Source organism: Balaenoptera musculus, chromosome 9 (genome assembly GCF_009873245.2).
Source record: "Balaenoptera musculus isolate JJ_BM4_2016_0621 chromosome 9, mBalMus1.pri.v3, whole genome shotgun sequence".
Taxonomy (NCBI): Eukaryota; Metazoa; Chordata; class Mammalia; order Artiodactyla; family Balaenopteridae; genus Balaenoptera; species Balaenoptera musculus.
In genome coordinates, this window is record NC_045793.1 from 42,403,461 (window position 1) to 42,417,866 (window position 14,406).

Sequence of the window (14,406 nt, forward strand, 5' to 3'; positions counted from 1 at the left end):
GTTTATAACATTTTTTAAATAAACGACAAATCACTGTCACTTGTCTGGGAAATGGCTTTATGTGGTGTTGGTGGAGGACAGAAATTCAGAGACTTGACCTCCCAGGTGTCCCCAGCCTCCACCCCAATCAATGGCACCTGAATTAAAACAAAGAGCATTTGAAGAGGTAAAAACTGGGACTCTACTGATCTATGTATGGGGTTCACTGGGCAGGTGTTCACTATTCTCCTCTCCCTGCAGGTGAAACACAGAAGCCCCCAAACCAGTAAGGATCACTGGAGCGAGGAGCAGAGAAAAATTTAGAAACCAGAGCATGAAAAGGAGAATCTTCCCCTCTTCACAGTGTGATCAAGGATCAATTGTGAAACCCAAGACTTTTTAAAGACTTTTAGACGAAGACGCCACAGAAGGAATAGAAAGCAGTTTTATGGGTAACGAAAGGGGCCCAGGCCTCTGAGAAAGGCCCTCTGCCAGGTCCAACAGCCAAACAGAGGCGAGGTTGGGAGGGGACCCTGGCTCTTCTACAACAGACTCTGTGCACTACAGAAACCGAGAAAGCCTTGGCACTTCCAAAAATGGACAGGCTCTCTACCTAAAGCCAAGGAAAGTACAAGTCAGGCAAATGGCTGGTAATTTTTAACTAAAACGCTAAGATCATAATAACAATGTCTAATATTAGGGAGAAAAAGCACTAAAAGTCTTATTGTCTAGGAGACTCCAAAACACTGCTGCTGCTTTTTAGCCTTTTATATTACGTTTTACATAATTTAAATATTTTACTGGTCAGGTTTAACCTACAAGTAGCTGTGAGGGAAATGACCCCTTCAGGATAGCTTCCTTCTTATAAGAGAAAGACCATCTGTCTAGAAGTGATCAGTCCTACCATGGTGGGACCTCAGGAGTTCAGTAATTGCAAAACCTGAAAGCACGGTGCCATTTGAAGCCCGGCTGCAAAGACAGTTAAAGAGGTGTGAGGTTTGCAGGATGTGTGTTTAACTGAGGTCATTCTTGCTGGCTCTACCTATTAAATTAAATGAGACTATTTTCTTAATGAAAGGAAGAAGCAGACAAACTAAAGATAAAATCTGGGTTCTTACCAAATATCATACGGTATCACTTATATGTGGAATCTAAAAAATGATACAAATTAACTTATTTATAAAACAGAAACAGGGCTTCCCTGGTGGCACAGTGGTTAAGAATCTGCCTGCCAATGCAGGGGACACGGGTTCGAGCCCTGGTCTGGGAAGATCCCACATGACACGGAGCAACTAAGCCCGTGAGCCACAACTACTGAGCCTGCACATCTGGAGCCTGTGCTCCGCAACGGGAGAGGCCGCGACAGTGAGAGGCCCGCGCACCGCGATGAAGAGTGGCCCCCACTCGCCGCAACTGGAGAAAGCCCTCACACAGAAACAAAGACCCAACACAGTCAAAAATAAATAAATTAATTAATAAAACAACAACAACAACAAAAAAAAAAAACCCAAAAAAACCAGAAACAGACTCACAGACATATGGTTACCAAAGTGGAAGAGGGGGGATGGATAAATTAGGAGTTTGGGATTAACAGATACACACTACTATATATAAAATAGATAACCAACAAGGACCTACTATATAGCACAGGGAACTATGTTCAATATCTTGCATAACCTATAATGGGAAAGTCTGAAAAAGAATAGGTATATATATATATATATATATATATATATATATATATATATATATATATATGAATAACTGAATCATTTTGCTGTACACCTGAAACTAACACAACACTGTAAGTCAACTATACTTCAATTAAAAAAAAAAAAAAGAATGGAAAAAACCAAAAAAAATCCAAGAAAACAAAAAACTGGGTTCTTACAAATAGACTTATGGTGTTTACTTCACTTTTTTCACTTTTGGTGTGAAAAAAAGGAGCTTGATTGGCCACAAAAGCAAAAAGCTGACACCTCAGAGGTTCTCTGTGAAGATGGACCAGTGATGGTGATAGTAAGTGTTACTCCTCAGGAGGACTTCTTGGACTTTGGTGCACAAGAATCACCTGGGGTCCTGTGAGAATGCAAACTGAATCAGGAGGTCTGGGTAGGGCCTGAGATTCTGCATTTCTAACAAGCTTACAATGCTACTGGTCTGCAGACCACACTTTGAGTAGCAAAGCTCTACGGTCTACGAAGATCTTTCCTTGTGGTTCTTCAGCTGGTCAGGGTGGATGAGAATTGAGGAGTAAAACAATTACCTGTAGTGAACACTGAGAAGAGAATTGGTTTTGGAGGAGTAACTTTTCAAAAGTTTCAAAAACATACCAAGAATCTTCATATATAATAACCTGGACTTAGTATGTTTTCATGGTTGGATTAAAGAATCACAATGAGTAATTAAGAATTAATATGAGTGGAGTGCTTTGGCATTTAGAAAGCCCATCCACTGCACCGACTCATTTGGTTCTCATGTCACCTCTCTGAGGTCAGGCAGGCAGCCCCACCCTTGTTCTACCTGTGTTGCCAATGAGGCTGGAGGGACGTTAAATTCAGAGCCAGAGCTCAGACACCTCCCCCTCCCCTCCCCCCACTGCTTGGTGCTTAAAGACTTTATTTGCTTTAGTGCCAACCAGCAGATGGACCACTAATCCAAACATTTTAAATTCTATAAATAAGATAATGTTGTTTGGGTACTTACCTCTCTAACCATTTTCTTCTACGTTAACCTTATAGATTTGAATTAACACCCATAGCCACATACTGCGGAAGAGTCCTGAGCCACCCAGGGGAGCAGCTTGGTTATGAGTTGGGAGGCCTGTGGGGTGGCACTTGGGCCTCCTCGGCACCTGCCCAGCCTGCTTTTTGGAGCCCACCACACAGAACTTGAACCCATAACTGGCAAAAGATCCCTAGCTGAGTACTTGACTTGAACGTAGAAAACCGAGACACACTGGATAGCTCCTTCCAGGGCTTCGGTGGGAGGGAGTTTCCCAGTCCTCAGAAGTAGTCCCCACAGGGGCTCAAACTCATGAACTAGCCTATTAAACAGAAAAAGCATTGGTTTTGGAAATGAAACTACGGGGCTCAAACCCTTACTCTGCCGCTTAGGTAATTTTCCTCTGGCAAGTTCCCTAACCTCGCTGCCTCAATTCTACCATCCGTAAGTCCAGAAAAGAACACACACAAGCAGAGATGGAAGGAAGCACAGCATCTGGCATGTGGGCGGCGTCCAGTGTGCGGTATTTCTAGGCACAGAAAGCCTGCTCCAGAGCTTGGCCCACAGCAGGGCGAGCCTCTGCTTTCACTCAACTCTGAAAGAGCCAAGCAAGGAAGAGTTTGCAAGTGTTAATGGCCTATGAGCAATGTGGGGCGTTTTGATTAAAATTTTGCAAGGTTCACTGACTGTTAAGAACACAAAATAACAGACCAACTCTGCTATAAGTGCTGTCTCTGGTGACAGGGAGTTGAGTTTTTCCTGTGTGTGGCACTCTGCTCTAAGTTTGTAAATCTGGGGTAAGAGGAACAAAATATTTACCTTTTCCAGGGCCTCTCTGTCAAGTAGTTCTTGCACAGCTAGCAGCTTGATGCTGTAAGAAAAAATTAAAACCACACTTGAAAACAAAACATTTTATATCACCAAGCATCAGACAAGTCACAGGAACAAAAGTCTGAAATTTTAGCCTGCATTTCTGCATCACCTCCCACCTCAAGGTAACCTTTGGTTTGAACTGAAATGACCATTTCAGAACTATTAAAAATGTTTCTAAGTTGTAAAAGTGATTTTACCATGTGATCCAGCAATTCTACTTCCGGGCATATACCCAGAAGAGTTGAAAACAGGGACTCAAGCAGATATTTGTACACCCATGTTCATGGCAGCATTGTTCACAACAGCCAAAAGGTGAAAACAACTTAAATGTCCATCTGTGGATGAATGGATAAACAAAATATGGTACACATTTTATATATGATGAAATATTATTCAGCCTTAAAAAGAAGGAACTTCTGGCACATGCTACGACACAGAGGAAACTTGAAGGCATTATGCTAAATGAAATAAGCCAGACACAGAAGGACAAATATTATATTGACTCCACTTATATGAAGTCCCTAGACTAGTCAAACACAAAGAGACAGATAGTAGAATAGTGGCTGTCAGGGGCTGTGGGAGGGAGGAATGGGGAGTTATTATTTAACGGGTACAGAGTTTCTGTTTGGGAAAATATTCTGTAGATGGTGGTGATGGTGGCACAACAATGTGAATGTACTTAATGTCACTGAATTGTATACTTACTAATGGTTGAAATAGTAAATTTTATGTTACGTACATTTCACCACAAAAATTTCTAAAAATAATTGATAGTTGCTTATGTAAGCAACCTGAATAAATTCAGAGGAATGTAAAGAAGAAAATAGTTGCCCATGTTCAGCATTAATCTTCCCTTGATGTCCCTTTGATGAGAACAAACAAATAGCTAAAATCACTCCTTATGAAGAGGGCCTGCTCAGCTGCTCATCTGTTACCGTACATGGATTGAGCCCTACTGTGTGCAGGTAGTCGAGGGCACCTGATGACTATGACCTGCTCCCTGCCCACGAGGAGCTCACAGCCTCTCGGAGGCCACAGTCAGAGCAGAAGAGGACCAGTAGGGTGCCGAGTGGACTGTCTGGGGCACAGAGGGGAGCCCAGCCCGGCCAAGGTCAGAGGTGGCTTCCTGCAGGAGGGACCGGGTTAGCCTTGCCAGGGGAGGGGGCTGGGGAGAAAGGTGACCCGCAGGGAGACAGCGGGGGCAAAGGCACCAAGGGGAGAGAAAGGGCTCGAGTGTACACAACTCATCAGTTTCCAGTTTAGGGGCCAGAGTCCAGACTGCAGCCAGCAGCTGAAGTGAGGGAATTCAGACGTGGGAGCAGGTTTTACAGGGGAGGTATTTTCCCTTTTGCGACATGTTGCTTTTGAAGTGTTTGTGGACGCAGTGAGCAGGCGGCCGAGGCTGGACAGGCCAGCACGCAGGAGGAAGCAGGAGCTCAGCGAGACTGTTTAGGGGGTGGGTCAGCTGTCGATGGTGTTATCGTGCTCCTTCCCCACCCAGCTAATCTGCCTGTGGTCACTGGTCACTGCGTCCCCACCAACCTGCACAGGTTCTCTGGAGCAGAAATGGGCCCCGCCTGTACCACACACCTCCATCAAAAGGGGTTATGCCCGTGATAAGGTTCACCTCCATCTACAGAATTCTTCATAATCTCTCTGCACAACTAAGCAAGCATTGTCCAACCAAATGCAAAGGTTTACTTTAAAGCAACTTCAGCAAGCGCAATAAAGGTTTTCAAGGCCTACAAGAAACCACCACCACTACCAACAACAATTTAGCAGGCATCAGGGCTAATGGACAGGACCCTGGGCATTCCCTCTGCTCCAATCACTGACTTTCCTTCGTCTCTTGGACGGGTTTGCTTTTGTTGTTTCTCTGGCTTGGAACAGTCTTCCCCAAGATCTTGACAACACCGACTGCATCCCATTGCATCGTTTCAGTCTAAGTGCAAATGCTGTCTCTTCCAAGCAGCATCCCACGTCACCAGGTTCGTTTTTTTTTTTTTTTTTTTTTTTTTTTTTTTTTTCAGTGCACTTACTGGTACCTTAAAACATTTGTTAGGGTGCTTTTGTCTGTTTCCTCCCAACCAGCACTGGAAGCTCTTTGACGCTGGGAGCTCAAGGGTCTTCTCACTACATCTGCAGTGTCTATAACTGACAGAGGAAGGACAGTCAGGAATATTTACTGGCCGCCAGGCAGGGCCCAGGGGCTTAGAGGTCAAGTCGCTATCAGTGTGGACAGCTAAAATCACTGGCCAAGCCTCAGTTTCTCCACCTGAAAAGGAAGGCCTCCAATGAGATGACTGTGTGTGTTTTCCCCAGGGTGAACGGTGCCACGTGCATTTGTAGAAATGTCTGCCAGGATGTGTCTGGTGGCAGGTCAAAGCTATTGGCTACTTCTCAGTGCACTCTGATTCCCAATGCACACCTCTAGATTCCAGGTTATCAATTTGGACAGCAAGTTATAGGCTAAGGAGACTCCAGTTGTAGACCAAGTTTCAGAAGCTTAAACTACTTCTAAAATAACCACTGGAAAATATTTTTACTGGAGGAATTTTTAAAATAGTCTCTCATTCCTGCCCTTCTCTATGGTCATGAAGTCCAGTTCAGAATCAGGTATCAGATATCGACAGGTTAGAGAAAAGGTTTATACACTGTTAATACACTCAACTCTCTTCTTCTCCCTATTCACAAAGATACTACATTCAAACCACTGTACAACATGATCTGAAAACTGACAGTTTGAGGCTTTGAATGAAGACGAAATTAAAACAACTTCAGTTGACACTTCTTAGTCAAAACCTGAAGGATGTTAGTCCCTGCTCTCACCAGTTTACTTTCCTCTTGAACGGGAATGGCAAATACTTGGCATGTACACTCTCCAACCCTCTTCACCTCTTTCCACGGAACTCACCCCCTTCTAACTTAGATACAGCTTCAGAATCTTTCTGAACTCTCCAGTGAACCACAACCGATCTACTGAAGTTGACATGTGAGATTAAACCAATTTAACTTCTGCTCTAAAACCAATACCAAATAGGATGCATGTATTGGGTAGGGGCAGAAAAAAAACAGAAACTTTTTCACACTACTAAAACCCAGCAACACAAAGGAGAAAAGATGGAAAAGATGGAGAAAAGAGGATAGGACACTCAAATCTAGATGGTTTGAGTTTCAAAATGGAAACAATACATGTTAATCAGAAGTTACTGCAACAGCTGCTCATAACATTGGATTTCTTCAGGAAGTTGTGTTTTTTCCTCCTTAGAGCTATAATCTTTAAGAGTATTCGAGATGTTTCCTGTTATATAGCTATCCTACTGTCAGCTCTTACCTTATTGGAAACTCTTCAAGTCTGGAGTATTTATTTCAGTACTGATGGTATCAGATTCTTCTAGAGCATCAGATACTCCCTGGGAGGAAATTTCACACACACGAAGACGTAATGAGCCCGTTTACCAAATCCTCCATTCGACACCTCTAACTTCTTACCCTGGAAGGGAATCTCATCTCTCAGTTTCGACTTTGCTCCCCCTTCCCTCCCTTCCTTTCTCCATTTCTCCCTCCTTCCTTCCCTCTTTCTGTCCTTCTGCTAATTCCACAAATATATACTGGCACCAGGCACCAGGAAAACAAAGATGAATGCAATATGGTCCCTGCCCTCAAAGGGCTCACAGGGGCTAGGGTGCTGCTAGGGCACAAGCCAAGGGAGGTATGTCTCTCTGAGACTCTCCTGGGTTCCAACGTGGACCAGCAGAGCTGAGCGAAACAGGGCATGTCTCTCGGGTGGCCTGGTGCTTGGTCAGCATCCTCTGAAAACAGCAGGGCTCCCATCAGATGGGAGCTGCAGTTTCTTTTTCGCACTTGACTTTGAGAAGAGAGGCAAATCACACAAAAGCAGCTGACAGCCGTGATTTATTTAGTAAAATGGCCATTTCAAGGCCAAGTTCTGAAGTCAAGACGGGCAACACTTAGAAGGACCTAGAATGCATGCAATTAATGTTTGCTAAGTAAGCTACAAGGAGGTGAGGCGCTTGAGGGCAGATGTCTTATTCAGCTGGATAGTGGCTGGCACAGTGAGGTCTGTAACGGGGTTTGAAGTGGTGATGGGGAAGGTGCCAGGCGGACACTGACAGCAGGGAAGAAAAGCAGCAAAGTTAAAAAGACCGAAGACGGAGGGCACCCCTGCCGCCTGGAGGTGGCTTAGAGCTGCAGACTGAATGATCCTCAGTGACCCCTGAAAAGACGGATAAAATGTAACTCTCTGGGTGTAGCAAAAGCACTTAAAGGGTAAACTCCCAACTACACAGAAACTCACGCTTCCAGAACAGCTTATGAGCTACAGGGCACCAGAATCAAGAATTCGCTGCCGCTCCCTTTCTCTGAGGATTCTGGCACTTTGAGTTTCCACCGCATTTATTATAGTACAGCGCATGAGATACAGCAGATGTCAATAAACGCAGAAAGGGTGCGATACAGTGGAGCCACGCGTTCACTGCACAGGGAAGATATTTAAGGGATGTGTATTACGTAGCAGGCACTACTGGACGCTGAGGATACAATGATGTACAACGATACAATGATACAACGCAGCCTCTGCCTTCAAACTTCTGAGTGTAAGGGAGGAACCAGGTAAGTAATACACCAGCCACGTGAGGAGCGCTCTCTAGAGGCAAACGCGGGGTGCTTTGAGGCCCTTTGCAAGAGCATACATAATAAAGCTGGGAGGCTTCCTGGGAAGTGACTGCTAAGCTGACACCTACGGGCTTACAAAGCAGAGAGGTGGGGTGGCAGGAATAGCACGAGCAAAGGAACGAGGTGGGAGGTCAGGCACGGCCCCCGCAGGGACTGCACGCTGACCAGGGGACACAGGGTGCCTGGGGCGTGGTGCAGGTGCTGAAAGATTATTCTGCAGAAGCAAGCAGGGCCAGGCCTCTTAGAGGGTTTGTTAAGCCGTATGAAGGAGTTTGGCCTGTCCTTTGGGGGCAAGGAGTGACCACCGATGATATAGGGCTGTGGTGTGGTAGAGGGCCCGGGACACAGAAGATGCCCAGTCAAGGTACAAAAATGGCCCTGATGTGGAGAAGGGACGGGGGTGGGGAGGCATGGGGGACAGGACTGGAGGCAGCAAGACCTGCGATGGGTCCCGGGAAGAGATGGTGGAGGCTGGCGCAGGGAAAAGGCACTGAGCTAATTCCAGACAGATCGGCAGCTGGCAGGACCTGATGAAGAAACAGATACGGGGGATGTGAGGGAAATACCCTCGTAGCTCCCAGCCTGTGAAACTGGGGGCTGAAGGGACCATCTACTTGGGTTGCTGATGGAGAGTTATGTCTTGGACACACTGACTTTGGGGCCTGTGGGATCTCTCAGTGGGGTGTGAACAGCAGCTGGCTGTCCCTCAGCAAGTTCTGGGCTCTGGGTGTGGACACCAGGAGCAAAAGGAGGTGTGGACCTCTCTGGTCCACATCCAGAGCCCAGGAGACTGTGCAGAGGAACAGAAGACCAAGGGCCATTGCCACTTAAGAGGCAGGCAGAGGACTTCCCTGGTGGCACAGTGGTTAAGAATCTGCCTGCCAGTACAGGGGACACGGGTTCGAGCCCTGGTCTGGGAAGATCCCACATGCCGCGGAGCAATGAAGCCTGTGCGCCACAACTACTGAGCCTGCACTCTAGAGCCCGTGAGCCACAACTATTGAGCCCACGTGCCACAACTACTGAAACCCATGCTTCTCAACAAGAGAAGCCACTGCAATGAGAAGCCCGCGCACCACAACGAAGAGTAGCCCCCGCTCGCCGCAACTAGAGAAAGCCCGCGCGCAGCAACGAAGACCCAAGGCAGCCAAAAATAAGTAAATTTATTTAAAAAAAAAAAAAGATTTACTCTCTAAAGAGGCAGGCAGAGGAACAGGGCCTGTCAGGGAAACAGAGAAGGAACCGCCAGGAAGGTGGAGGGAAAACCCAGAGCACGTGGCCCAGGAGCCACGGGGAGAGGGCGATGCAAGAAGTCGGGCGGGGGCAGGGGGGCAATGGCTCTGATTCTGAGGAACGCCAGGGAAGTTGGGGCTGGTGTTCTGGGAGAGAGAAGTTTCAGGAAGTGGTGGAGAGAAGCCAGGTTTCAGTGGGTGAGGAGCGGACGGATGAGAGGCAGAGAAGGGGAAATAATGAGATTAAACTCGAGGCAGAAGAGGTAGGGTGGCAAGTCCCCCAGCACGATGCCCAGGGGCAGAAGGCAAAGCTGAGAGGTCCTCATATTATCAAGTGCGTGGAATTATTAAAGTGCAGACAACGACCCCCTCAAGGCTTCTTCCCTCCTCTTCCTCCTTCTCTCTCGCTCCCACCATCCCTCCTCCCCTCCCCTCCCCTTCCCCTCCCCTCCCCCTCCCCAAACGGTATCATCAGAGGATCCAGCTTTTCTCCAAGAGCATAATCACCATTTGCAATGATTTGGGGAAAAGTAAAGGTCAAGAAAGTCCTAAACGATGCCGGGGTGATTTTGTTTTGTAATACAATATTTCCACAACCTCTTCTGAAGGATAAAAGGGGAAGGAGTGTGAAATTCTTGGGGACACAAGCTCTGTGCCCAGTGCATCAGCCCAAACTGTCCCCAGGCCTGGCAGCCAGGCCAGTGAAGGGAGCAGGGTTTCCACGTGCACCTTCAGCAGGAGACTAGAGTCAGCGACAACAGGATAAAACTGCGGGAGTGGGACAGGCAGCCTTCCAACAAGGGAGAGGGCGGCCAAGAGGAGAGAATGGAGAGAAGGTAGAATTGAAGGCGGGTCCAGTGGCCACCGGCAATGGCCACCCTCTACGCACGTGCCCCTGGGTGGGGGGATTTATGAAATTTCACAAAATTCAAATTCAGCAACCGTGTCAATCCAGTTGTCTGAACACGTCTCTTTCTCAAGGAAGGCTCCACATTACCTTCCCCTGAGCAAAGTAAGGAAGACTTCTCTCTTTTGATCACCAAATTTTAGAAGATGCCATGGGTGTTAGGTTCAGACTCATTTCCTCTAATGCTTTATTGTCTTCCACCACTGGCTCAGGGTTGGGAAAACATAGCGGGGCATCAGACTCTGGATGCAGGTGGGCGCACACCTGGGAAGAAAGGACCGGCTCCCAGGGAAGGCAGGGCTCTTCTCACATGCGTCCTCTACAGCATTTCATCCCATCACTGCCAAACATGCTTGCATCTCATTGTTCCTCTCCAAAGCCAAGTGCTGAATTATTACATTAGCACCAGAACAGTCTACATAGAATTTAGCTTGGGTAACTCTTCTTGGCAGGTTTGCAAGAACTAGTCTGCAAAACAGTGGGCAGGAAACTTCTCTGATGACAGTCCCGTGGTTTTTGTTCTACTCAGGTTTTCAACTGCTTGAATCAATTACAGTAATTTCCATTTCTTAGAAATTTCTTAGAAGATTGTCCAATCCATTCAAATTTTCTAATTTGGAGCGCAGAATTGTACTAGTAATCATTTTTAACTTAAAAACAACTTCTGTTTCTGTGGTCATGCCCCCTTCCTCATTAATGTGTATAGGTATTTTTTCTCATTTAAAAAATTAGATTTGTGAGAAATCAGTCTACTTTGTTGGTCTTCTGAGAAAATCAGCAACAGGATTTATCAAGCCTACCATTTTTTTCTAATTAATTAAGGTCAACATTTATCTTCATTAATTCCTTTCTCCAACTTCCCATTGTTTTCGTTAGTCTCTCTGCTTGCCTTCTTAAGTTGCATATTCATTTATTTAAATGATTTCTTATATATGAAGCCATGAATTTTTCTCTAGGTAAGTATTTATCCTTGTTTCAAATTTCCTTATTTAGCCTTCTTGTTACTTTCCATCTAGTCTGCAGTTGCAGATTTGGTCTCTTACTGGACTCCACAGTATTTGGATTGTGCTTTTCTCTAAGTATTTGGGTTTTAAATTTTATAATTTTGTATTTTCTATAATTCTAAGTCCACTGTGGTTAGAGAAAGTACCCTGTACCTTTCCTGCTTTTAAAAATCTATTCAGGGACTGCCCTGGTGGCACAGTGGTTGAGAGTCCACCTGCCAATGCAGGGGACATGGGTTCGAGCCCTGGTCCAGGAAGATCCCACATGCTGCAGAGCAACTAAGCCCGGGCACCACAACTACTAAGCCTGCGCTCTAGAGCCTGCGAGCCACAACTACTGAAGCCCATGTGCCGCAACTACTGAAGCCTGCGCACCTAGAGCCTGTGCTCCACAACAAGAGAAGCCACTGCAATGAGAAGCCCGCGCACCGCAACGAAGAGTAGCTCCCGCTCGCCACACCTAGAGAAAGCCTGTGCACAGCAGCGAAGACCCAACACAGCCAAAAACAAACAAACAAACAAACAAACTATTGATACATTTTTTTGGTCTACTTTATGATGAGTCTTCCTTTTCTATTCCCCAGTGTTTGGGTAGTTCCAGGACTTGTTTTTGGATCTCCCAGTGTTTACCTGTAAATTTTTCATATTAGGGGATAGGGAAGAGCTCTGGAGTCGGTTGGCCTGGGGTTCAAGCTGTACCACCTACTGGTGCAGGATCTTAAGGAACCTTAAGAACAGTGGGTGGGAGGGAAAGGATCTGGCATGAAGGTAAAGTTTTTAGCATGTTGGTTAGCTCAGAGTAAACCTCCAAAAATGGCAGATATTGGTACCAATACTATTCAGAGTCTTTCTTTAGCCATTAACACTTCTCTGAAGATTAGAATAATAAAGGAAATAACTTTTTTTGTTACCAACACTATTTCAGACAAGCAACGTAACAAACCTTTACCTCCTCTTCCCTTTTTGATCTCTGTTAACAACACTCCAGGGTGTAGACCCAGAACACAGGCATACTGTTGTCTTTCCATTCTATAGCTTATTTTAAGAACAATTTCTGACATTTGTATTTGTTTGATCACCAGACTTATAATAATAATAATTTAAACTGCTCTCTAGGTTTACTGATTACAGCGCCTATGCTACCTATTCTTGAGCTCTATTCTGCTTTACCACTTAGGCTTCTGCAACATATCTTTACATTTTAAAGAAAGGAACATGCTTATTTTCCCAAGCCCTTGCATGTCTGAGAATGTCCTTCTGATGGGCTTCATACACAGAAGACATCTCAGTCAAGTATAAAGTAGTTGGGTTACAACGTAATCCCCAAAACTTTATAGATGGTTTGCAAACTTACTTGATAATCAAAAGAACTTTTAATGTTTCAGATTCCCAACCCACATAGGCATGAATATATCTGAACTTAAAAACAAACAAACAAACAAAAACTCCCTTGTGGCCTAATCTGACAGGTTCAGTAGACACAGACTCTTTGTTATAGAGAACAGATCTAAAGTCAGCTTGATTTTTATTATTCTTTTCTCTGTTTGGGCACTTGTGAAATATTTTTCTTTCTCCCCTTTATCCTTGTTATTCTGTATTTTCCCCCGGGTATACCCTGATGTGGGCCTCTTTCCCCTGAGTTTGTTTAGAATATGGTTAGTGAGCTCTTTACATTTATACACAGTCTCTCGTCAGCTCAGGGAAGTATCTGATGCCTGGGCACTGATCCCAATAATCGCCAACACCGATAAGCTGAATGTGGGCTGTCAGTTCCGTCTTCCACATCTAAACCTTGTCTCTTGTTCTCTTTCTTGTATTTTCCAGAATAGTTTCTCAAGTTTCTTTTTCCTGAACCCACATCACTGGTTTGATTTTCCATAGCATTTGTATTAGTATTCTGTGACTGCTCTAGCAAATTATCACAAACTCGGTGACTTCCCACCACAGAAATTTATCCTCTCACAGTTCTGGAGGCCTGAAGTCTAAAATCAGTATCACTGGGCCGAAATGAAGTTATCAGAACAGCCGTACTCCTTCTGGAGGCTCTAGAGGAGAATCCATTCTCTGCCTCTTCCAGCTTCTGGTGGCTGCCAGCATTCCTTGGCTTGTGGTCACATCGTTCCAATCTCTGCCTCTGTGGTCACACTGCCTTCTCTTTTATCATCAAATTTCCCTCTGCCTACCTCTCACAAGAACACTTGTGATTGCATTTAGGGTCTACGTGGATAATCCAGGATAAGCTCTCCATCTCTCAGGATCCTCAACTTAATCACATCTGCAAAGTCGTTTTTTGCCATGTAAAGTAGTGTTCACAGATTCCAGAGATTAGGATACGGATATCTTTGTGGGCGGGGGCATTATTCAGCTTCCCACACATTAATACTCTTCTATACTCCTGCTAATTCGGATTTGAGCTCTGCTGCTGGATTTTATTTCCTCAAAACCTTTCTTCATTTAATCCATATCTTTTTTTTCTTTCTGTTGCCTTTTCATATCAACCCATCTTTTCCTTACGTTTTTCTGTTCCTGTTCCAGGGAGGCCATGTCTTTTTGTAGTATACTGAGGATGCCACACATTTCCCCAAAATTCTCTTCTGGAGCCTGCTGTAGATGATTTTCTAAAAGTAGACACTGCTTCTGGGTCTTTAGAAGCTACTGCCTTTACCTTGTCTTGCAGGACTTTTCCATGCAGTCTTTTTTTATCTTTATTCATCCTTGAATAAGGAAAAAGTTTGTCCAGACCAATGATGAAATTTCAACAGACGCTATGAGTAGATTGGCAGTGGTTCCATTTTCTGTCCACCTTCATAAAGGATGTATCTCCTTCTTGTACCCACTATGGGAGGGGACAGGGCAAAGGCACAGCTGCCAGCGATTCAGAACCCTTGCTCTAGCAAAGTTCATCTCCTCCTCAGAGACTGAATCAACTCCAGACAGGAAGTGCTCTATTTTCCAGCATGCACAGCTCCCAGAGCACCCACCTTAAAGCACT

General features: G+C 45.3%; 1 protein-coding gene across 1 annotated transcript in view; it reads right to left on the minus strand.

The window, feature by feature from the left end:
• EEPD1 (endonuclease/exonuclease/phosphatase family domain containing 1) overlaps positions 1-14,406 on the minus strand; it is a 115,518-nt gene that overhangs the window by 37,447 nt on the left and 63,665 nt on the right. Inside the window, exon 3 of the mRNA XM_036863119.1 lies at positions 3,523-3,574. Coding sequence (XP_036719014.1) covers positions 3,523-3,574 — 52 coding nt within the window. The remainder of the gene's footprint in view (positions 1-3,522; positions 3,575-14,406) is intronic.